This window comes from Oncorhynchus nerka, linkage group LG19, assembly GCF_034236695.1.
Source record: "Oncorhynchus nerka isolate Pitt River linkage group LG19, Oner_Uvic_2.0, whole genome shotgun sequence".
Taxonomy (NCBI): Eukaryota; Metazoa; Chordata; class Actinopteri; order Salmoniformes; family Salmonidae; genus Oncorhynchus; species Oncorhynchus nerka.
This window is the reverse complement of record NC_088414.1, coordinates 21,009,648-21,033,628: the sequence shown is the minus strand read 5'-3', so window position 1 is coordinate 21,033,628 and position 23,981 is coordinate 21,009,648. Positions and strand designations below refer to the sequence as shown.

The window sequence follows — 23,981 nt, the reverse complement described above, 5'->3', positions numbered from 1 at the left end:
TTGTTATTGACCAAATATTTATTTTCCACCATAATTTGCAAATAAATTCATTAAAAATCCTACAATGTGATTTTCTGGATTTGCTTTTCTCATTTTGTCTGTCATAGTTGAAGTGTACCTATGATGGAAATTACAGGCCTCTCTCATCTTTTTAAGTGGGAGAACTTGCACAATTGGTGGCTGACTAAATACTTTTTTGCCCCACTGTATATAGGTACACACATGTAGACGCACCAGCGCAAGCACGCAGACACATGCAGACACAGTAGGTACCATACCGTTCCTCTCTAAGCCACTCTATATTTGATGACCAAAAGGTCATATTGTATATCAAGACACGAAAGTGAAAATGGAATCTCAGGGTCGTCTGTGTGTCAAGTGTGTTTGTGATGCTGTCTTTTCCAGTAACATTTTTTTACAGAAAGAAGAAATGGTTTTGCCAACCCAGTATTTGGGTAAATGTCCAGATTTCAGACTGGTCCAGACTTGAATTACATATAGAGTGCCTTCGGAAAGTAGTCAGACCCCTTGACTTTTACCATATTTTGTTATGTTACAGCCATATTCTAAAATTGATTAAATAGTTTTTTCCCTCATAAATCTACACACAATACCCCATAATGACAAAGCAAAAACAGTTTTTTATAAATGTTTGCTAATTTATAAAAAACAACAACTGAAATCAGTGGAGGCTCCTCAGAGGAGGAAGGGGTCCATCCTCCTCAGTGAAATTTAAAAAAAAAAAAAATAGTGAAACATTAAAAAAGTTACCCTTTTAAATATATTCATATGTCACCAAATAATTTATTAAAATACACTGTTTTGCAATGAAAGCCTACAGTAGCCTCAACGGCAATCTCTGGGGTAGCACAATCAAGTGAAATAGGCAAAAGTACATTTACATTTAAAGCAATAAAGAAATTGAATAAATTAACTGAGCAAACCATAAACCTTTCAATGCATAAATGTAAACATAATTTTAAAACCATTTAAATATAATACATAGAAATGTTGTGGGACTATAGTAGATGAAGAATAAATATTTTTTAGATTGAGTATTTATTGGGTCATTATGTTAGTATATTCTGTATTTTGTAATAGTGTGTTATATGTGAAAATGTGTTTGTATTATAAATTGTATTTCAATGTTTAAGGACTCTTGGAGGATTAGTCTAAATGGGGACTAAAAGAGATACAAATCAAATCATGGTGTTGCCGGAGGACAGCTAGCTTCTGTCCTCCTCTGGCTACATTAACTTCAATACAAAACCTAGGAAGTTTGTTGTTCTCACCACCTTCCATATACATATATTGTAATTATGACCACTTCCGGAGGACGTCCTCCAACCAATCAAAGCTTTTGCAGTATGAACTGACATGTTGTCTATCCAATCATAGAATTAGAATCAGAGAACAAACCTAGTGAGTTGTTTTGTGATTGTGCCACAAAGAGCATTATGGGGGTTTGAGAGGTGTTGAGAGGCTTGATGACATTGTTGGATCGAGATTATGAGTTTAGAGGGAGAGTTGAGCATTTCTTTTTATATTATTCAATTCTTATTTGTCACGTTCTGACCTTAGTTCCTTTTTTATGTCTCTGTTTTAGTTTGGTCAGGGCGTGAGTTGGGTTGGGTATTCTATGTTTTGATTTCTATGTTTGTATTTCTGTGTTTGGCCTGGTACGGTTCCCAATCAGAGGCAGCTGTCGATCGTTGTCTCTGATTGAGAACCATACTTAGGTAGCCTGGTTTTCCCATTTTGAGTTGTGGGTGATTGTTTTCTGTCTCTGTGTCTGCACCAGACAGAACTGTTTCGTTTTCATTCGTTCTCTTGTTATTTTGTTTTTGTGTTCAGTTTAAATAAATATTAACATGGACACATACCAGGCTGCATATTGGTCCAATCCTTCCTACTCCTCCTCAGAAGAGGAGAATCGTTACAATATCACTTTTTTCAAATTACAGGAGATGGAGGAGGTATATTATAGTTTTCTTGGTTTTAGAACTTTATTTTTGTGTTCATTTAGTGCAATTTATTTACATTTGCTTTGCCAACTTCAGTAGCTAGCTAGCTACCAGCAAAAGTATGCAGTTTTATCCGCCAGAATGGTAGAATGGCCAACATTGCCAAAAATGTTGTGGACTTTTTATTGAAGAACCCCCTTTTTTTATTTTTTTACCTTTATTTAACTAGGCAAGTCAGTTAAGAACAAATTCTTATTTTCAATTATGGCCTAGGAACAGTGGGTTAACTGCCTGTTCAGGGGCAGAACGACAGATTTGTACCTTGTCAGCTCAGGGGTTTGAACTTACCACCTTCTGGTTACTAGTCCAACGCTCTAACTACTCTGTCAGCATCGATGGGGTGCATTGCTGCACAGCTATTTTCAGAGATGTTCGATCGGGTTCAAGTCTGGGCTCTGGCTGGGCAACTCAAGGACATTAAGACACTTGTCCCGAAGCCACTCCTGTGTTGTCTTGGCTGTGTGCTTCGCCCCAGTCTGAGATCCTAAGCGCTCTGGAGCAGGTTTTCATCTAGGATCTCCCTGTACTTTGCTCCGTTTATCTTTGCCTCGATCCTGACAAGTCTCCCTGCCGCTGAAAAACATCCCCTCAGCATGATGCTGCCACCACCACGCTTCACAGTAGGGATGGTGCCCGGTTTCCTCCAGATGTGACGCTTGGCATTCAGGCCAAAGAGTTCAATCTTGGTTTCATCAGACCAGAATCTTGTTTCTTATGGTCTGAGGGTCCGTAGGTACCTTTTTGGCAACTCATATCGGGCCATCATGTGCCTTTTACTTGATGAGTGGCTTCCGCCTGGCCACTCTACCATAAAGGCCTAATTGGTGGAGTGCTGCAGAGATGGTTGTCCTTCTGGAAGGTTCTCCCATCTCCAAAGAGGAGCTCTGTCAGAGTGACCATCGGGTTCTTGGACACCTCCCTGACCAAGGCCCTTCTTCCCTGTCTGCTCAGTTTTCCCGTCGGCCAACTCTAGGAAGAGTCTTGGTGGTTCGAAACTTCTTCCATTTAAGATTGATGGAGGCCACTGTGTTCTTGGGGACCTTCAATGCTGTAGAAAATGTGTTGGTACCCTTCCCCAGATCTGTGTCTCAACACAATCCTGTCTCAGAGCTGTACGGACAATTCCTTTGACCTCATGGCTTGGTTTTTGTTTCAACTGTGGGACCTTATATAGACAGGTGTGTGCCTTTCCAAATCATGTCCAATAAATTGAATTTACCACAGGTGGACTCCAGTCAAGTTGTTGAAACATCTCAAGTATGATCAATGAAAACATGATGCACCTGAGCTCAATTTCGAGTCTCGTAGCAAAGGGACTGAATACTTATGTAAAGTTATATCTGTTTTTTTGTTTTTAATACATTTGCTTTGTCATTATGGGGTATTGTGTGTAGATTGCTGACGAAACGGTTTTATTTCATCCATTTTAGAATAAGGCTGTAACGTAACAAATGTGGAAACGGTCAAGGGGTCTGAATATTTTCCGAAGGCACTGTATACATGCTTATTTTTAGTGTGACCAAGGTTTAAAGCTCACAAGCTGGGCTGTGTTAAAGTTATGTATCTGTTGTTTCATATGTTTCCATCTTACATCTTGATTCTATTATATGATACGCCAAAAAAGTATCATGTTTCGTTGGTATAAATCAGTTATTTTCACATTTGTAAAAATAACATATGCATCACATATAACAGAGTGCAGAACAAGATGGAATTCGAATAATCAATCAATGAATATTGGAACACTCTGACAAAAGACTCTACACAATAATACTATGACTAATGGCTGGTGTTGGCACATCCAAGTGTGTTTCTGTGTGTGTGTGTGTGTGTGTGTGTGTGTGTGTGTGTGTGTGTGTGTGTGTGTGTGTGTGTGTGTGTGTGTGTGTGTGTGTGTGTGTGTGTGTTTACGACAGTGTATGCTCAAGTGTGTGTACAGTTTGTGTGCTTGGAGTTTCCTTCTTTAAAATCTTTACAGCTGCCTCTCTCTCCTCCAGAGTTGGTTTAACAACCCCTGGCTACTAGGCCTAATTCAAGCCAGACAGACACACAGTCCCATCCCCTTTCTTCTCACCCTTTTACCCAGGCTGACCCTACATATAGTATAACACTACAGAACTAGCCGTACTGCTGGCATCTCTGACAGGACTATTGTAGCCACTCCAAGCAGTAACTGGAGTTTCCCTCCAAAACATCCCAGTAGTATCAGACATACAATTGTATACCACCTGGAAGAAATGGGCTCTTTCAAGTACAGAGTTGAGAGTGTAGTTGTTTTTCTCGTTCCTCAAGCCATCAGGCCAGGAGTTTTTTCCTTGACCATGTGACCTGACCAGGAAAACTCCTGGTCATAATTCTAACACACACGCATGCAAACACACTTTTATAGTGTTTATTTCATTAGCTGTTGTACAATATGATATAAAGCACTGGGCCTTTAAGGGACATTCCACTTAACTTCCTCACCCCAATAACTTCTCTGCCGATCAGCCTTTTATTTCGATCATTTTACTGGAGTTTTTGTTTTTTCCCTCTAATTCACCATGTTTTCCTTCATCTTTGTGTAAATCCCCAATCATTTGTTTATCTCTCTTAAAAACCTGATTATGTTTTTTGTATGGTTTTGTTTGATAAACATTGAAAGTGGGAGGTGCCTACAAGCCTATCTGGGTTTACATGTACATTTATTCATTTTAGCAGATGCTCTTATCCAGAGGGACATACAGTAGCGAGTGAATACAACTTCCTACTTTATCTTTTCGTACGGGTCCCCCGTGGGAACTGAACCAACAACCCTGGCATTTTAAGCACCATGCTCTACCAACTGAGCCACACGGGTCCTCTCCTGCACGTGATTTTTGTTTACGTTTTAAACATTCATCATATTGTTTTTTGTATTTTCTTGTGTGCAAATAAATAAATACAAAATAAATGAAGATCAATACAAATAATACTGTAACAGATTACATTTCGAAAGTAACCTACCCAACCCCCCCCCCACCCACTCTCCACACACAGGTTATCAGCAGAGACATCTGGGACACAAATGGATTGCATTATAAAAAACACAAATAGGCGTGGGGGGGGAACATATTGTTTTGGAGATAGCATCATCTGAGAGGCGGAGTTCCAGTAACCACTTTGACACCGGTGAAGCAAGAATGTAGTCGGCTAATGGAAGGAGATAGAATTGTGCTTCACACTGCACTTTTTAACCTCTCGAGCACAGGGACCAGGGAAAGGAGGAGAAGAGAGGGGGGGTGGATGAAAAGAAGGAGGAAAAAAGAGGATGTCATTGTATTGTCCCCAAGTTACGACAAGGGAAGGGGCATCTGAGGTGAGCTGAAGTTGTCTTTTGCTCTTTCTTTCTTTCTTTCTTTCTTTCTTTCTTTCTTTCTTTCTTTCTTTTTCCCCTCTCTTTTTTAATTCCCTCCCTCCACAGTCCTGAATAATTGTCCCTGCTGCAAGAGCCTTCAAATACCGATTTCTCATGTAGTTTACACACCCTCTCCCACCCCATCTCTCCTCCCTCTTTCTCTCTCAAGTAAATCCTTCAATCCTTCATCCCTAAGCGAGTTACCATTGACACATTAATCAACATCATGCCCTGTCAATTAAACGTAATGCCGTTAAGTCTGATGGTCAGATGGTAATGAAGCGAATTTCTCACAGCTGGTAGTAACATATTTCATCGTGTAATAGACCTGAACAGCTTGCATCCCAAATGGGCCACACTAATAGTTTGTTTACATACACCAAAATGCTTTTCAACTCAAATGACCCGTACCATTCGTGTGTTGGTGCATGCGTATATGGGCGTAGTGCTGACATGCTCGAGAATAGAGAACCAACATACAGGAAACACACAAACACCTGGCCATATGGACATGATGCTCCTGAGTTGTGTATGTAGTCTGACTATAAGTCTGACTATGCACACACATATACACAAAGAACAAGTGTGTGTGTGTGTGTGCGCATGTGTGCGCGTGTGAATGGGCTTATATGTGTGTGTGTGGTGTGTGTGTGTGTGCGCATGTGTGCGCGTGTGAATGGGCTTATGTGTGTGTGTGTGTGTGTGTGTGTGTGTGTGTGTGTGTGTGTGTGTGTGTGTGTGTGGGGGGGGTGGGTGCGTGTGTGTGGGTGGGTGCGTGTGTGTGTGTACAGTATGCTTCCCCTGCCCCCTGCTCCAGTCAGATCCCCCACATAACCACTTCCACATGTTCATCCTCACCAACATAAAACCAGTTGAGGTGGTGCTCCATTATGTTAATTGCCAGAGCAAACAGGAGGGAGTGCCCCGGTACTGACGCTGGAATCCAGACCCAAAACAAAACATCATTCATTCACTCCGTCTATATGGGTCACTCCACCTCACTAATTTAATTTCTCTCTCTCTCTTTCTCTGTCTTGTGTTCTCTCACTCTTTCTTGTGTTCTCTCTATCTCTTTCTCTCTCTCACATACAAACAATCCCGCTCTTTTTCTCTCCCTCTCTGCCTTTCTCTCTCTTTCTGCGCCCCTTGTCTCTTCCTCTCTCTCTCTCTCCGGCTCGCTCTCTGTCTCCCCCACTCCCTCTCTCTCTCTCTCTCTCTCTCTCTCTCTCTCTCTCTCTCTCTCTGTGTGTGTGTTTTAGGGAGCATTAATTGATTAGCTTGCAGGTCTGTTAACAGAGCCTGGGAGGGGAATAAAGCTCTGGTGCTGTTGTCTTTACGAGCCCTCTGTGGGAGTGAACGGGTTTTACTGCGTGGCTGTGAACTAACATCTTTGTTTGTTTAGGGTGGTTTGTGCTTGCCTGCATGCTTCTGTTTTTGGTGTTTGTGTCTCAATGTCTGTGCTCCCCGTCTGTTGAGTGTCTGGTGTGTGGGGGTTGATGCTGAGACATCTTGGTAACCTGAAAGCTCTTGCTCCAGTAGCGTGAGAAATGCTCACACACACACGTCTTGCATGGATTTTTTTTGCCCTCAGCACAGTGTCGTAATGCAAAGTAACGATTTTAGTGCACATTCAGATTTGTTGCAGTGTATTTTATCTCAGCAAACACCACAAACATATCCATTAACATACAGACACATACAACACTCTGTGAGGATGACTTCACTGTGTGAGTGGGGAGGGAGGGAGGAGCTGTGGGAGGGAAGGCAAGAAGGGGAGGAGGGAGGAAAGAAGGGAGGGGGGCGCAGTGAGCAGAGAGTACCTGGTGATGTCATCGTCCCAGTGAAGCAGAAATACATAGCTATTGTTGCAGGTGATGGTGCAGCACAGAAAGACTAAACATAGATATTGTGTGTGTGTGTGTCTCCGTGTGTGTGTGTGTGCGTGCGTGTTTGCTTACACGTGAACATGCATGCGTGTTTGTCTATCTGTGTGTGGCAGTGTGCATGTGTGTGAGCGTATGTGTATCTGTGCATGCTTGTGTGTGAACATATATATGTGTGTGTGTTAGAAAATGTTTGCTCTGAGGTGCATTTGCATCCGTGTCTCATTTTGTGTGCGTGTGTCTGACCATGTGGGCCCACGATGTCTGCCTGTGTGCATACCTGAGTCTTGATGATGTCATCGTCTCTGTGGACCTGCAGGACGTAGCCAGAGTTACAGGTGATGGTGCAGCGAGCTCCGTTGAAGAAGCCCAGACTGCTGCACTTGAGCTCTGCATTGCGGATCAGCGGATCCTGGCAGTCGATGGCCTCACACGAGTAATGGACACAGCTAGAGGGACACACACATGCACAACAGGGGAGAATTGGTACCCGTATAATAATGCACATAGTAGCTACATATATACTGCATGTAAAGGGGGTATGTAGGACACAAGTGGAGGAGGGAAGAAAATACAAATACGAAAAACTTCAGAATCAGAATCAGCATCACAGTGTGGCTGCAAACACAGCCAGACACAGCCCACTTAAATTCACATGCACAGTGGATTGACAAGGCATACAGTACAACACAAAGTACACACACACACTGTGCCACGCTGCATTCACCTGGCTGCCCTAGAAGTGGGACCATGACAGTGTCCCGAATGGCACCCTATTCCCTACACAGTATGGTACACTACTTTTGACCGGGCCCATATAGGGTACCCATAGGACTCTAGTCCAAGGTAGTGCTCTATATAGAGAGAACAGGGCACCATTTGGTACGCTGCCATGAGGCAAAGCCCCACAGAACATCCTCCCAGACCTCATCCAGTACAGTCGTCCAGACATACAGACTAGTAAGAATAATAAAACAAAGAGACTTCCACAGCTGACAGGCCAGGGGGTTGAGGCAGTTCAGAAACCATATGCTAGTGGAGGGACTGCTGATAGTACAGGGAAGGAGAAGCGCTAGTCAAATAGAGAGGCATGAGTTCTTCATCAGGCACCTTCGCCGTGTCCCCCTCCTCTGTAGGTAGGCTGGATCGTCAACTCCCGAAAGTGTAGCCCCAACCTGGATGATGCTTCGGTGGCTGTAGGCTACACATCGGTACTAGTCCGGTACAGTCTCCATATGAGCATCCACCTCCACATCTGTCTTCATCATAGCATGGAGAACACACAGCTAGTTATTGAATGTATCTCCTCTTTCCATGAAGATACGCTGTGTTAAAAAGATGGACGCTACCAGAACCAGCATCTCAAAGGGAGTAAGTGTCTTGAATCAGAAGTATAGGGCTGCTGCTTTGGAGGTAAGATTCTCTGGGGCTAGCTGCTCAGTTCAGGCTGGGCTGAGGTTAGGTGGAGAAGCTAGAAGTTAGCAACAAGGTAATGCTTAGTGAGACCCCATCGTGCTGTATAAAGGCTAGATAGATAGATACCTTGTAGCTGTGTATCAGCAATCTCACTGTTTAAAAGCCCACAAGACACAAACACATTGAAAATAGATGGGATCAAATAAAACAAATGGGAATATGAATTAACCAAGAAAGTGTTCACATATGGTCAGAGTGAATGTCTGTGTGCTTGCATGTGCATGCTTTTGAGTCTGTGTGTCCAGATGTGTGTGTTTGTCTCTGTGTCTGCACACACACGTGTGTGGGAGTGTGGTTGATGAATTAAGAGGAACAGGATATTATAAGCAGACTACAATGGCAGAGTCTGGCCAAGCACTACGTTGGTAGCAGTCAGCTGACTTTTTTTCATGCTCAAGGAATGCGGGGACGCCCGAGGCTGTCTTTTACAACAGTCGGCCTACTGTAGGCTTCCCCTATGAAGCTCGAAGAGGGAAGCTGAGTGCCAAGTGGCACCCTATTCCCTATGTAGTGCACTACTTTTGACCAGCAGTGCGCTATACAGGGAATAGGGTGCCATTTGGGACGCAGAGGAAAGAGGGCATTCGGGGAAAAAAGCGTTGCTGAGGAAGTTTGTTCAACTCTGCTGTGATGCATGACAGGAACATCTCTTTTATTCTCCCTCTCTTTTTGTCTTCCTTTCTTTCTGTTACCTTTTCTTGAGCTCTCCATCTTCCTCTCCATCTTCCTCTCCATCATATATGCTCTAATTGGTAACTCTATTGTTCTCTATCTCCCTCTCGCAAACCTTATCCCCTTTTTTCTTCTTCTCCCCCCCCCCCCCCCCCTCTCTACCTACCTCCCTCCCTCTCTACCTCCCTCCCTCTCATCCCACCTCAACATCAAAATCAGATCCTCTAAGCGTATGGAGAGAACTCAGACGCAAACGTAAACCGACACTCATTGTAAAGCCAAACTCCCCGCTTGAGCTACAGTGTTTACATTTCAGGATCCTTAGCTGAGAAGGTGGAAAGAAACAGGCTTTATAGTCAGCTTAACACTGAGTTGTTTTCAATCCACTTTACATTACATCAACCACAAGGCATAAAGCATATCCAGTTCAAAATATGGTTTCAGCTATGTCTCTTTTATTTTTTTTATTTGGGGGGGGGGGGGGTAACTTACAATGGCATATACAATGGCATATACATTAAAATGGACTACTACAAGGGGCTGCCACCAAGTCACTATCTCATCACTCAACATCTGAACCTTCACTGGAGACAAGGACAAATGGGGGGAAAAAAGACTCCACACTCACACTCAAACAATCTGCCAGTACCCCTCAAATCCTCTCGTTTAAAAGAAGGGATGAAGCAGGCAAGGAATAGAGAGAAGGAAAGAGCGTGGAACATAAGACTGAGTCATGTTAATAGCTCCTGTTGTTAACAACTTAGGGAATAAGGGACTTGGTGTTTTGTAGCGGTAGAATTATTACGGGAAATCGGCTGTTTGGTTGGAGAGAGGGAGGAGGGAAAGGAGGAGGAGAGCAAAGAGAAGGGAAGAAGTATAGGTAGTAGGAGAAGAGGGGAGAAGAGAACATGGGAAGAGAAGAGCTGAAAGAGGAGGAGAGGGAGAGGGCGGGGAGCGGAGGGAGATGGAAGAAGAGGGAGGAAGGGAAAAGGAGGGAGAATGAGGAGAAAGAATAGGGTGGAGGAGAAGTGAAGGTCAGAGAGTATGAGGCGAAAGAGGAAGAGCGCTCTAGCTTTAAGACTCCCTGGACTAAATCCCTTCTAGAGACTCAGGGGCCTTGGGGGGAGCAGTAGAAGCAGGGGGCCGCCAAATAGATCACATTCACACAGTCAAAACCACCTTAGATATGGCTCCCGCTGAGCACAACAAACCCCAAATATGCCAATACAAGGAGCCATAATACTAGGCAATTACTAATTACTAATGATTGAACTGATCCTCTGGGTCGGCATGGAAACTCACACCACCAGCCTCCCACCAGAGCTCTGCTGCAGGAACAGTCAAAAACAGGATACGTCCCAAATGGCACCCTATTTCCTATATAGTGCACCACTTTTAACCAGGGCCCATAGTGCACTGTGTAGGGAATAGGGTGCCATTTTGGATACAAACCAGTTTTAGCGCAAACGGTCCAACAGGAGGGCAAGAAATGTGCACTAGTACATTTGTTTGAATGGTTTGAACCTTCATTCATCACATGTTCAGTCTCATTGAGATTAAATGTCTATTGCTTTTCCTTCTTGCATGTGATCTATTGCAATTGTGTTAATAACCTATCGATTCAATCTTATATGGACCAGGGAGGATTTCTTCACTAAGACAATGACATGAGCTACAGGTATGGTATGGTCGTTGGAATTGGGGCTAGTAGTCTACAGAGCATCCAGAATGTTTGCTATGTAAATCTACTGTATCAGAAATCAGTACTGAAATATTCTATAGCAAACCAAAGAAATGCCACCACACATATCAGTACTAAGCTAAATGACATGTGAGTTGTTGAATTTGACAACTCAGTAGAATGGGTCACAACTCTGAGGAGGGCAACTTGTCTTTGTGGCATCAAACAATTTCCTGTCGAGAGCAGATAAGTCCCACCATCCAATTAGCTTGTCTCGTTTGCTTCACTGGCAAACAACAAAAGCCACAAATGGCCCTATTTTTTATGACAGCCCTCTGACAAAACTCTTTGAGGCCTGTGTGTGTGTGTGTGTGTGTGTGTGTGTGTGTGTGTGTGTGTGTGTGTGTGTGTGTGTGTGTGTGTGTGTGTGTGTGTGTGTGTGTGTGTGTGTGTGTGTGTGTGTGTGTGAGGGGTATGGGGGAGTCTAAAGCGGAAGCACACAGAGGACCACATAGCAGGGGCCTTGTGTGTGAGTGCACATGCTCATGTGCACATTTCCTTGACAGATTTCCCTACACATTTCCTTCTACATGCATGCAAAACAGTGATCCTTTGAAAAGCTTCCAGTGTCTCTCATTTCTCCCCCTGTGAGCTCCCTGCCCCCTCCTCACCTCTGACCCATGGGGTTGTAGATCTCGTTGCTCTGGCACCCGCTGATGGTGATTGGGTCAAAGAACTGGAAGGAGCGCAGGCCCACGCCAGAGATGGCTACCAGGTGGGAGCGGAACTGGACCAGGATGGACTTGGTGTGGTAGAAGGCCACACTCAGGTCATGGCTCACTGGGATTACCAGGGGGTTGGTCCTGCAGCTCAGACGCCAATCGCCTGGAAGGAGGCAACAGGAGGGAGGGAGGGAGATAGAGGAAGGAGGGATGAAGAGGGATGCGGGAAAAAAAGTGTGTTTAAAGTGTGCGACTAAAGTGTGTTTAAGAGATCTTTCCATGCTTCTACAGTTCCGTAGGTTGTAGATACTGACCTAAGCTGTGGATGACCTCCTTGGTGTCCACCAGTTTAACAGTGATGTTGCACTGCGTCTGGTCGATGTAGCCCGTACCATCTGCAGCTAGGTGGATTATCACAGCAGCAGCCACCATGGGGTGGGAGAAGTTGGCCTGGACGAGGAGGGAACACTTACTTTCAGTGCTCTCAACTATCAACACTATACACATTCATATAGGGCAGATTACTATCTGGAGAAATGCTTAGGAAAGTTAAGCTTTTGCGTAAATCTTCCGAACGTTGATTTAGGTCCACATGGGTCAGTCTCAGCCTTTCGCCCACCCATATCCCATGATCTTTAACCTTTGGCCTGTGACCTACCTTGAGCCAGTACTGAGGGTATCTGGAGGACTGCAGGGCCTCTCTGCAGGGGAACCAGGCGTACTGGGACACTCCGTCAGAAAGGTCAAATACCTTGGACTGGCATGTCTGATAACACACACAGAGAGACAGAGAGAGAGAAAGATACAGAGAGAGAGAGAGAGAGAGAGAGAGAGAGAGAGAGAGAGAGAGAGAGAGAGAGAGAGAAAGATACAGAGAGAGAGAGCGAGAGAGAGGGTGAGAGAGAGAGAGAGAGAGAGAGAGAGAGCGATAGAGAAAGAGACAGAGAGCGAGAGAGAAAGAGACAGAGAGCGAGAGAGAGAGCGAGAGAGAGAGATAGAGAAAGAGACAGAGAGCGAGAGAGAGAGCGAGAGAGAGAGATAGAGAAAGAGACAGAGAGCGAGAGAGAGAGAGAAAGAGAGAGAGAGAGAGAGAGAGAGAGAGGGAGAGAGAGAGAGAGAGAGAGAGAGACAGACAGAGAGAGAGAGACAGACAGACAGAGAGAGAGAGAGATGAAGATTGTTAGTTACCCCAAACATTTCACAATATTTGCACATAATAATTGCACACATTTTGTGGAAACTAAATGTTTCTTTAAGTCTTTTACTGAAACAAGATATTTTGCATGTTGATTTTCAGATTATGAATCAAGTCAATGTAAATTGGCATCATTAGAAAGTGTCTATTTTTCTCTGATGTTTCTCTTATTTTGTTGCCTCGTAGGTTGAGATGTGTTCAAAGCCCTGGCAACAGGGTCATTTCTGGAGTTCTGTAATAGTGTGAGGAAGTTGCTAGGGAAAACAAGGCTGTGTAGATACGGCACAATGGCGGGGCAGTGTAACACACAAAGCAAGTTAACGCACTGAAAAAACAGGCAGTCTGTGGAGAGGGGAGCTTTTCATCCTCTCTCTTTATCTCTCTCTTTCTAAATCTCTCACTCTCCATCACTCCCCTTTATCCTTCTATCCATCACTCCCTTTTATCCTCTCCGTCACTCATTCGTTCTCTCTCCCCAATCCCCTCTCTCTACCCCTCCACCCATTCACTTTCTTTCTCTCCCTATCGCAGCTCTTTTCAGACTCAGAGCCAGATGTCAACTCATAAGGCCTGAACACTTCTTGGCCTTCTGAGTTGACAGCTCTATGTACTTCATCCTCTCTACCTGCCTCTGTATGAGGGCTGCTTAGGTAAGAAAGGGCACAGAGGTGAGGCTGTTTGTGTTGTTTGTTGTCTCTCTTCACAGTGCAGAGGGGTCATCTGAGACCAGTAGAAGCTGGTGAACCACGTTGGAGCTAGCGATGGGGGGAAAGAGTACAGACACAGGCACAAGGACTGTTTCGCAAGGATGCCAGTGAAATCCGACACCTGTAACCAGAGACGTCCACCCAGAGCTAGACAACCCAGCTGCGGTGTTGAAAACAACCCAGAAGCCCTTCAGGCAATCTATCTGTCCCCTGGATCTGCCGATGTGACAGTTATGGATGGGCAGAGGACGGAGCTGAGGTGGTAAAGACCAGATGGCCTGCTCACAAAGGTTCCCAGCCACCCGTGTGTTTCTGTTGTTTTTTGGTGATATTCTTCATGGTGCTTCTCCCTTAAATGCACTGGGGTCTGCCAGTGTCTTGTATTGAGAGTTGCTAGGGCTCCTCTTCCTGCTGCTGACCAACCAGAGTGAATATTGCACAGGTGACAGCCAACACGGGCCAAACCAATGACTTATTTATGTAAACACAGGTGGCACTGAGTCCCCCCCTGCCCCCCACCACCGGGTGTTTTTATAACACCCCACCGTTTTCAACAGACTAGTCCAAATCAGATTTGTCATTCATTTGATTTGGTCATTAGGTTGGACGTATAGCCCGCAACCTCAACCAAGGACTAACCCTTTAGGTAGGAGGTGTGTGGGTGCGCTCGTGTTTGCGTGCGTATGTGTGTGTAGGAGGGCGACGAAATGTGTGTGTGTGAGTGTATACATGTGTGTGTGTGTGTGTGTGTGTGTGTGTGTGTGTGTGTGTGTGTGTGTGTGTGTGTGTGTGTGTGTGTGTGAGGGGTATGGGGGAGTCTAAAGCGGAAGCACACAGAGGACCACATAGCAGGGTCCTTGCATCATAGAGTAAACCACAGGAGAGCAGCCAAGCAAGGTCTCTAACATCAGCAGCACACAGGGAAAAATACACCAATAAAACAAATGGCGGACAATAAAAGGAAGAACAACACTCTGGAGTCGAAACCTAGAGCCCTTTTGTTTGCGCTCCTTTCGTTATGGCAGTAAAAAGTCCTCTGCCCGCGCCGATCGACTAAATTGCTTGACTACAGCGACAACATTACGGCATGAGTTGTTGACAAAAGACTATTTTAGGTCTCCGAGTTGCAAGAGAGAGGGAGAAAGAAAGAGAGACAGAGAAAGAGAGACCGAAAGTTAGAATGAAGCATTAAAGCTTTATAAAAGTTGAGAATAACATTGCCTTGGTGATTACAACCCTCTGCAGTTTCATCACCATTGTATCAGCGTAAAGACAAGGCCATGTGATCACAGACCGCTTTTACTGACACGTCTCAAGGGGGGCTTGCTATATGTGTAGCATATGTGTAAACAGAAGGAGGGAGGGAGAGACGGGCACCCGTTTCTCATCCTCAAACACTGCACCCCCTTCTTGTCCCCTCCACTCCACCCCTCTTCACCTCCTGTGTCCCTTCAGTCTCTGCGCAGCTCAAACTGGGTGTTTGGAAGTTAATTACAAGCAAATAACCTAAAGCCTACGGTTCCCTGAACAACACAGCAGCAGCATTGAGGAAAGTGCTCTAAGCTCTGCGCTGTTGTGTTTCCCCCCCTCTAACCCTCCACCGGTCCTTAATTCAGACCAGCTGTCTGCTTACGAGAGGTGACATGGCAGACAACAGCCAGCCCCCGGTCTGCAGACACATGCTGTTGTTTGTAAATCACCACTTAAGATAAAAGGAGGAAAGGAGAGACGAGCGGAGTCAGGCAGCAAGCAGAGCAATCTCATTGTGTGTGAGAGAGAGAGAGAGATCCCAAGGATGCAGGTTGGCTGCCCTAACCACCACACAAGAGCTCCATTTGAAGGCACTTGCAGCCAGGGCAATAATTCAGGGCTGTAGAGAGAGGGAGGGAGGGAGGGAGAGAGAGAGAGAGAGAGAGAGAGGGAGGGAGGGAGGGAGGGAGGGAGAGAGAGAGAGAGAGAGAGATGGGGCAGGAGAGAGAGCAGGGGAGAGAGAGAGAGAGAGAGAGAGAGAGAGAGAGAGAGAGAGGAGAGAGAGAGAGAGAGAGAGAGAGAGATGGGGCAGGGGAGAGAGAGAGAGAGATGGGGCAGGGAGAGAGAGAGAGATGGGACAGGAGGGAGCAGGAGAGAGAGAGAGAGGGGGAGTGAGAGAGAGAGTGAGAGAGAGAGAGAGAGAGTGAGAGAGAGAGAGGGGGAGGGAGGGAGGGAGGGAGGGAGGGAGAGAGAGAGAGAGAGAGAGAGAGAGAGAGAGAGAGATGGGGCAGGAGAGAGAGCAGGGGAGAGAGAGAGAGATGGGACAGGAGGGAGCAGGGGAGAGAGAGAGAGAGAGAGAGAGAGAGAGAGAGGGGGGTGAGAGAGAGAGTGAGAGAGAGAGAGAGAGAGAGAGATGGGGCAGGAGAGAGAGAGTGAGAGAGAGAGAGAGAGAGAGAGAGAGAGAGAGAGAGAGAGAGATGGGGCAGGAGAGAGAGCAGGGAGAGAGAGAGAGAGATGGGACAGGAGGGAGCAGGGGAGAGAGAGAGAGAGAGAGAGAGAGAGGGGGGGGTGAGAGAGAGAGTGAGAGAGAGAGAGAGAGAGAGAGAGAGAGAGAGATGGGGCAGGAGAGAGAGAGAGAGAGAGAGAGAGAGAGAAAGCTTTGACTATGTACAGACTTAGTGAGCATAGCCTTGCTATTGAGAAAGGCCGTCGTAGACAGACATGGCTCTCAAGAGAAGACAGGCTATGTGCTCACTGCCCACAAAATGAGGTGGAAACTGAGCTGCACTTCCTAACCTCCTGCCCAATGTATGACCATATTAGAGAGACATATTTCCCTCAGATTACACAGATCCACAAAGAATTCGAAAACAAATCCAATTTTGATAAACTCCCATACAGTATCTACTGGGTGGAATTCCACAGTGTGCCATCACAGCAGCAAGATTTGTGACCTGTTGCCACAAGCAAAGGGCAACCATTGAAGAACAAACACCATTGTAAATACAACCCATATTTATGCTTATTTATTTTCCCTTGTGTACTTTAACACGCACACAGCAAAGCTGGGAGTAGAGAGAGGTCCCAACCATAGCACCAACCTCAGCCTTAGACCGAAACACACAGTCAAGATGGATGAGTGAGGGCCCCAACCATATCCTACCAACCCCAATCTCAGGTTTATAGCTATAAACACACAGTCAGGCTAGCTGGAACAGAGAGACGGAGAGACCCCAAGCCTAACCCCAAACCCAACAGTAACCTCAGCCACCCAAGAGCAGCCCACTCTTGCTGCAGAGTGATGTCACACTTCCTCTTTCTCTCTAACCTCATGGTCATCCTGCAGAGGAGAGTACCTGCAGCATCTCTCGGACTAGACATGGCTGCTTCAGTTCATCAGTTGAAAATAGCCCATACCTGTAAATCTTTAACATTGATGTGTATAAATGGCATCTCAACAAGCCCAAAACATCGATGTTGCTTCTCAACAGAACGGTCCATATTCTGCTCCTGTGTATTGTAAACGCAGCTCATGAAAGGCCTATTCAGGGCGAGGGGTGACCCCATTTGGCCTCTCAGGATTGGTCATGAAAAGTGAAGCTTTGGAACACGGCACCCTCGCTGACTACCCCTGGTCTGCCCCTCCCTATGTACACTGGATTCAACACACATTACAGCACGTTTGGGGAGCGGATGTTTCTTATTTGGCCACGGCTCCCAAATGTGTTTATTTATTAAATCGAAACACATTCAGTAAACAGCTGCTTGGCTTCTTTTTCCTTTTCTTTTTTCTTCATCCCCCGCTTTGTTTTGTGAAAATTTGCATAAATTAGAGCTCCATCGGGCAGGAAGAAGTGAGCATCTGTGAGACATTTTGCGGGTCGAGTCCTGTGCGAGGTTCAAAACACCATCGTTTACTGGATGCTGGTGAGTGCCTGACGTGTGAGGTAATGTCCTGTCACAGAGGAGAAATGGCAACACGGCCCCACCCTTACAGCCATGCACACAGTCCCATTGGCCACTGAGCTAATAACGGGGCTTATACGGCCACGACATGCTCAGCGAGTAAGCTGAGGGCAAAGCAATAGTGTGGTCCACCTACTCCCCTCATCTCATCTGTCAAGACCTAAGCAGTGGCTGGTGCTGAGACCACAGGAGGAGGGTTGGTGGGTGCACCAGTGGCAGGCCAACCAGCCGATCGCAGATTGATTCAGATGGCAAGGGATTCCTCGGGCCTGGATTTGTCTGTCAAAATTCCACCCTCACATCAATGTCATTCACTCAACGGGTCCAACACTACGTGTTAACAGCTCAAAATGTAAATGGGGGCTGCTGATACCTCCAGAACCCGACCTGATGGGGTTACCAGATGGTCCCCTTAATGATAATTGAAATGGGAGAATGCCGGAACGTCATTCGTTTTTATTTTATGTTACCACATGCTTATGTCACTGTCTGCGAGCCTGGTGAGGAGTGTGGTTTGGAATGAGTTTATAGCGCGAGGGAAACATGGTCTTCCTTATAGCTCCTCAGTGAGAGAACAGCACGGAGCTGTCAGCTACAGCTGGTGTGTGTAGCTGCCTGCATACGCTGCACTTCTGGGACTCGGAAACAAAACTACTCCGGTGATTGTTTCCTGGTTTTTACTAGCCATACACTCTTTTCTACTCCTCCTCTTCTCTCATTTTCTTCTCTCCTGCTCTTCTAGTTATGGTGAGTTACCTGAAGGGCTGCGCTGTCTTAGATTCCTGCGAGCTTCCAGTTTCCATAACTCCATGCCAGTGCACATATATTTGTGTGATGTGTTAAATGCCTGGGTTACAGCGTCCTATCCAGGCGATTATTTGCGGCGTCATCAGACTGCTCCTAAAGTTATCCTGTAGTCTGCCTGGGATCCATTATTGAAAGACTGGGGTTCTCTAGGGCTCTGGACCGGGGGTTGCATCAGAGATTGCTGGGCAGCATCCATCCCCTGAGAAATCACCTGGCTCAACATTAAATGGTTTACTGTAATATGCGCTGCTGGTTGCTAGCTCTGATCCAAATTCCCCAATGAAATACTCCCCCCCCCCCCCCTCCCTCCCCAGATTTAACTCAGCTAAAATAATTATCCCATGGTGTTACTGTGTGTGAACATTATGTTCCTCTGCACAAAGTCAGCAGTGGTACATGGAATCCTCGGGGACCACCACTATAATCCTGTAGCTGCTGCTGCTGGACGGAATAACTGTGTGGGCAGTGTGTGTGTGTGGTGGGGGGGGGGGGGTTGTGTGTGTATGTCTATGGAGGCTCCCGAGGGGAGAATACTCTCATGATAATGTTTAGAATGGCACAAATAGATGGAAACCATGTGTTCAATGTACAGTATTTGATACCATTCCACGTATTCAGCTCCAGTCCTTAACACGAGCCCTTTCTCCCCAATTAGGTGCCACCAACCTCCTGTGGCGTGTGTGTGTGTGTGTGTGTGTGTGTGTGTGTGTGTGTGTGTGTGTGTGTGTGTGTGTGTGTGTGTGTGTGTGTGTACATAGATTTGTGTGGTCCATGGGAAAGCAAGGACATATACGTTAAGGAGCCTGCAAAAGCAGCCCCTCAACACTGGTCTTGTATATGCATCGAGTTATGACATAAACATTGTACAACAAAAGATGAAGCTAGCAGTAGAGATGAATTGGCCAAGAAATACATTTAAAAAGTTCAAGGATGCAGATGTGGGTCACAGGAGTTTGGTGGCACCTTAATTGGGGAGGATGGGCTTGTGGTAGTGGCTGGAGTGGAATGAGTGGAATGGTATCAAATACATCAAACACATGGTTTCCATCTGAGTGAGTCTCAGTCTTAAATCATTTTCCACACGTGGTCTGTGCCTGTATTTAGTTTTTATGCTAGTGAGGGCCGAGAATCCACTCTCACATAGGTACATGGTTGCAAAGGGCATCAGTGTCTTAACAGCGCGATTTCCCAAGGCAGGATACTCTGAGTGCAGACCAATCCAGAAATCTGGCAGTGGCTTCTGATTAAATATGAAAGGGATAACGAATCCAGTTGTTTGTGTCATCCGTTTCAGGAAAGCACCTGCATAATGTAACGGACACAAACCAGGAGCTGTGTCAGGCCCGCCACGTCTGTTGACTCATCCAGCCGTAACACATAGAATTCACTGGCTTGTATGCAAAGCAGTAATTGTTTTAAAACATCTCCTGCCATGTCACTGATGCGTCATGAAACAGTGTTGTTTGATGAAGACATTGCCTGTATAGTTTTTTGGGCCTTTTCCCCAACCATTGTCCCAGCCATATCCGCTTCAGCAGGAAGAATTAAGACCGCAAGAGTGAAGGTTTCATTGAGTTGTGAGATAGTACTTTTGCACATATAACACACTGTGGCTGAGGAATGGTACTACTCCCAATATAAGTGAAGCCCAAATCAATGTAGTTCTCGTCATATTTGCGCCTCTTCGATTGTCCAACGTCCCTGTCTGTTGTTCGGTGCTTTCCCGGGTAAGGGTGCAGTAGCTCTTCATCGCCATCAGATTCACAACTGTCAGTGTCCATGCTAGCTGGGCTAACAACAAATGTAGGATTGCTGATGCTAGCGTTGGATGTGCAGAACAACTTGTGTCGTCGACAGGTGCAGGTGTAGTACTGCTGGCAGTAGCTGTAATACCAGTAGAGCTGGTACGTGTCTCTATGGATGCGAGCCTTACTTTTTTTAACCATTTATCAATTTTCTAGCAAACTGAATGAGCAGCAGCTACATTTGGCTACATACTACTAGCGCGTTACTGGAATTCCCGCGAGAGAGTAACGGTTAATGTTATTGGATGTTATTTATTTGACTAGGCTACCTGTATTTGACATTGTTTTGTTATTTTGCTGAACACTAGATGGTTTAATTGACATTTTTGGCAGTGAAACGAGGCTACTCACGCGAGAGAAAAACCTCACCCAAATGTATAGCCCCTTTGGAAAATAAAAATGGACTGTTTGAAAATGTGAAAAAAAAAAAACATCTGAATCACAGTTTTATTTGGCGTACCCTCGACGGCATTCCTGTTTAGGAATACCTGGTATAAAATGTCATTGTATGCTGTAGCGTTAAGATTTCCCTTCATTGGAAATAAAGGGTCTAGTGCAAAAAATGAAAAACAGCCCCAGACCATTATTCCTCCTTCACCAAACTTTACAGTTTGCACTATGCATTGGAGCAGGTAACGTTCTCCTGGCCAGATGGTGAAGCGTGATTCATCACTCCGGAAAAAGCGTTTCCACAGCTCCAGAGTCCAATGGTGGTGAGCTTTACACCACTTTAGCCAACACCTGGCGTTGATCATGGTGATCGTAGGCTTGTGTGCAGCTGCTCAGCCATGGAAACCCATTTCATGAAGCTCCCAACGAACAGTTGTGCTGACGTTGCTTCCAGAGGCAGTTTGGAACTCGGTAGTGAGTGTTGCAACCGAGGAGAGACAATTTTTATGCGCTATGCACTTCAGCACTCGGCGGTCCTGTTCTGTGAGCTTGTGTGGCTGTGTGCTCGGCAATTGGTGTGGCTGAAATAGCCGAATCCACTTATTTGAAGGGGTGTACACATACTTTGGCCATGTAGTGTATGTGCGCGTCTAAAGTGCTACACTTCCCAGTGTTACTGGGTTCAGACATCATTCGCTAGGATCAAATTGATAGCAGACATAATCCATTAACAAACTGTCTGAGGTCTTTAGGGAAGGGAACAGGGCTAGTGACGAAAGCACAGCACACAGTACAAAGAAACACTGTCTGCCTTCTTCCTCTCCTCTCTGTCTGTCTGTTTCTCTTTCTCTCCCTCTCTTTCTCACTGTCTGTCTTTGTCTCACATTCTTTTTCTGTACCTCTTTCTCTTTGTTATTCCTTCATCTTTCATTCTCACACACTCGCTCTCCCCCTCTCTCTCTCTCTGTCCCTCCATCTCGTGTGCCCTTTGCACATTCTCAGGGTGCAAGACATCTCAGTGGAGTGTCACTTTCACATTCATTCTGGATGCAGTAAGTTCCCCTCCTGCACAATCGGCACACTGTGCAACCGACATGATAAAACTGATGGAGAGAAGAAAAAAACTAGGAAAGAAAATCAAACAAAACGTGGGCCCTGCCCTCCAACAGCCTGCGGGAGCTATAAAAGTCAACAGGCGGACCCGGTAGCCATGCTCAGTGGCCCTCTGATAGATGCGTGTCACTCTTGGCAAGGGAATGGCTGATTTCTTTCCGTGGGGAGAAAGAATGCAGGCTACTCAGCTCTCAGCTGTTACACACAGTGGCGGTGTATATTTTTGTTCCTAAGTACAAGGCTTTACATGCTGCGTTATATCATTTCTCTGCCCGTTTGGGCCCGACTGATAGACAGTGTATGCATCTACAGGGGGAATGATTTTTTTCCTCATGTACTGTACTGTATGGGCCCTGGTGCTGGGAGGGTGTTGCTCACCCAAAGGGAGGGAGGAAGCTGACAGAGTTTATCTCAGTGTGGCAGATGTGTGGATGAGAACGATCCACCATTGACTTGCTTGGCAAAGTTTGCCCTTAACTTCCTCTATGAAGTGAATATAATTCCACTGTATCTGTTCAGGTGCAGACATGCAGAATGTTACGTGGCCCGACACCACCCGAACATGGTGGAGGATACAACAAGTGTGGAAGAAAACAACAACAAGAGTGTTTGGAGCCAGGAGCCTTCCACAGTTACCCACGCTAACTGACATCCAACATATTTCTATATCGTGAAGCTCCACCTCATAGGGGGAATGCACTCCTATTGGTTTACCCCATTGCCAGCCAATAGCCTGAAAAGAAATGATGCACTTGCGAAACTGAAGAATATTCAAGACATTCAAGTCCCTAGACCTTGAGCAAACTACAACAAAAATTTTAAGAGCTCTGTGTAGCTGCCTCACACATTTTGGCAACCCAGAGTGGCGTTCAGGACCCCCCCCCCCAACCCCCCCCTCATATGTGCCAGCTCCATGTTGCTGGCCTATGAATGTGCGACAGCAGCGTCTGACAGCAGCGTCTGACAGGAGGTCCCTCTCAAGGATGTACTCTCGGTGGTCTAAGATTCTGAGGGCTTCTCTGAGAGCTTCTCATTATCATCAATATTGATTATAATGACAGTCGATGGGGTTACCGGTGACTTCTATGGAGCAATTGCCAACATTGACCCAGGGATGCGGCCTTGGGGGATGGGAGGCATAGCAGTGGAACTACACTGTTTAAGGATGTGGATGACGCTGGCTCTGACATTTCAGCAGCCCAATCGTCCACTCTCTCGGCCTCTCTGCGCCTCAAAATTTTGTGGCTCATTAATGGGACCACCAAGCGACTTGAGAACCCCCTCCATCTGCCTCACCAGCCATGGAAACAGACCGCTTGGCTTCCGCCATAATTCTCGCTCAACAGTTATGTGGAGGGCTCCTGGGGCTCGCCGTTGATGGCAAAAGCGCTCTCCAAGTCTTACGCGACATTCACTAGGGTGGAAGGATGGCAGGGGGCTATCGCCCACAGCATCCCTCAGCCATGGCCACTTACCTCATTCTGAGTACAAGTTATTGGAACATCATGAAGCCCTCTCTGCCCATGCTGAAGAATCGTTTCACGGTGCAGATGGCAGAGACGAGCTACACCAGGGGTAGGCAACCCAGGTCTTTCAGCCAAGGTTGCCTATCCCTGAGTTACACGCTCGGTGCACAGGCTGTGCCATCGCAGCCATTAACGAGGCTGACAAAACCTGCTCAAAGCCCCCAAGCTACTAAGCATTTTGGTTAGTTGGAGGAGGAGAAGTAGCAGCTGTCCAGACACCTGCCTCTGGCCAAAGTGTCGGTGCCCCACCAACAGTCGGCTCTCTCTGCTTCTATCTCAATGAACGCCCGGCCTGGATCTGTGGCATATCGTCGAGCCATCAAACGGCGTCCCCCGGTGCATCTGTGACAGCCTCCATGTCTACACCAAGGCCAGTGGCTGCCCCGTCTGCCCAGCAGCCGAGAACGAGCCCTGAGGTTTCTAGATGTGACTCTGCATCTAACTGGATGCGGAGGGAGCGTAACGAGGATTTGATGACCAGTTGTTCTGTCGTTCAGCCTCTTTCTGTTGTCCACCCCCTCTCTGTGATTTATCGTCTACTGTTATCAGCATGATACAGGGTCATTGGGACTGTCCAAGACTTGGTAAGTGAGGTGTGAGGTGTGTTCATGCACTTGGTGCGACAAGAAGACCATCTACCCTTTGCGTTGCTCTGTGGAGAGTGTTCT

General features: G+C 46.2%; 1 protein-coding gene across 1 annotated transcript in view; it reads right to left on the bottom strand.

Moving 5' to 3' along the window:
- The window catches only part of LOC115146911 (pappalysin-1-like), a 128,149-nt gene that overhangs the window by 32,907 nt on the left and 71,261 nt on the right, over positions 1-23,981 (bottom strand). The window contains 4 exon segments of the mRNA XM_065004782.1: positions 7,564-7,732; positions 11,784-11,997; positions 12,149-12,284; positions 12,493-12,600. Coding sequence (XP_064860854.1) covers positions 7,564-7,732; positions 11,784-11,997; positions 12,149-12,284; positions 12,493-12,600 — 627 coding nt within the window.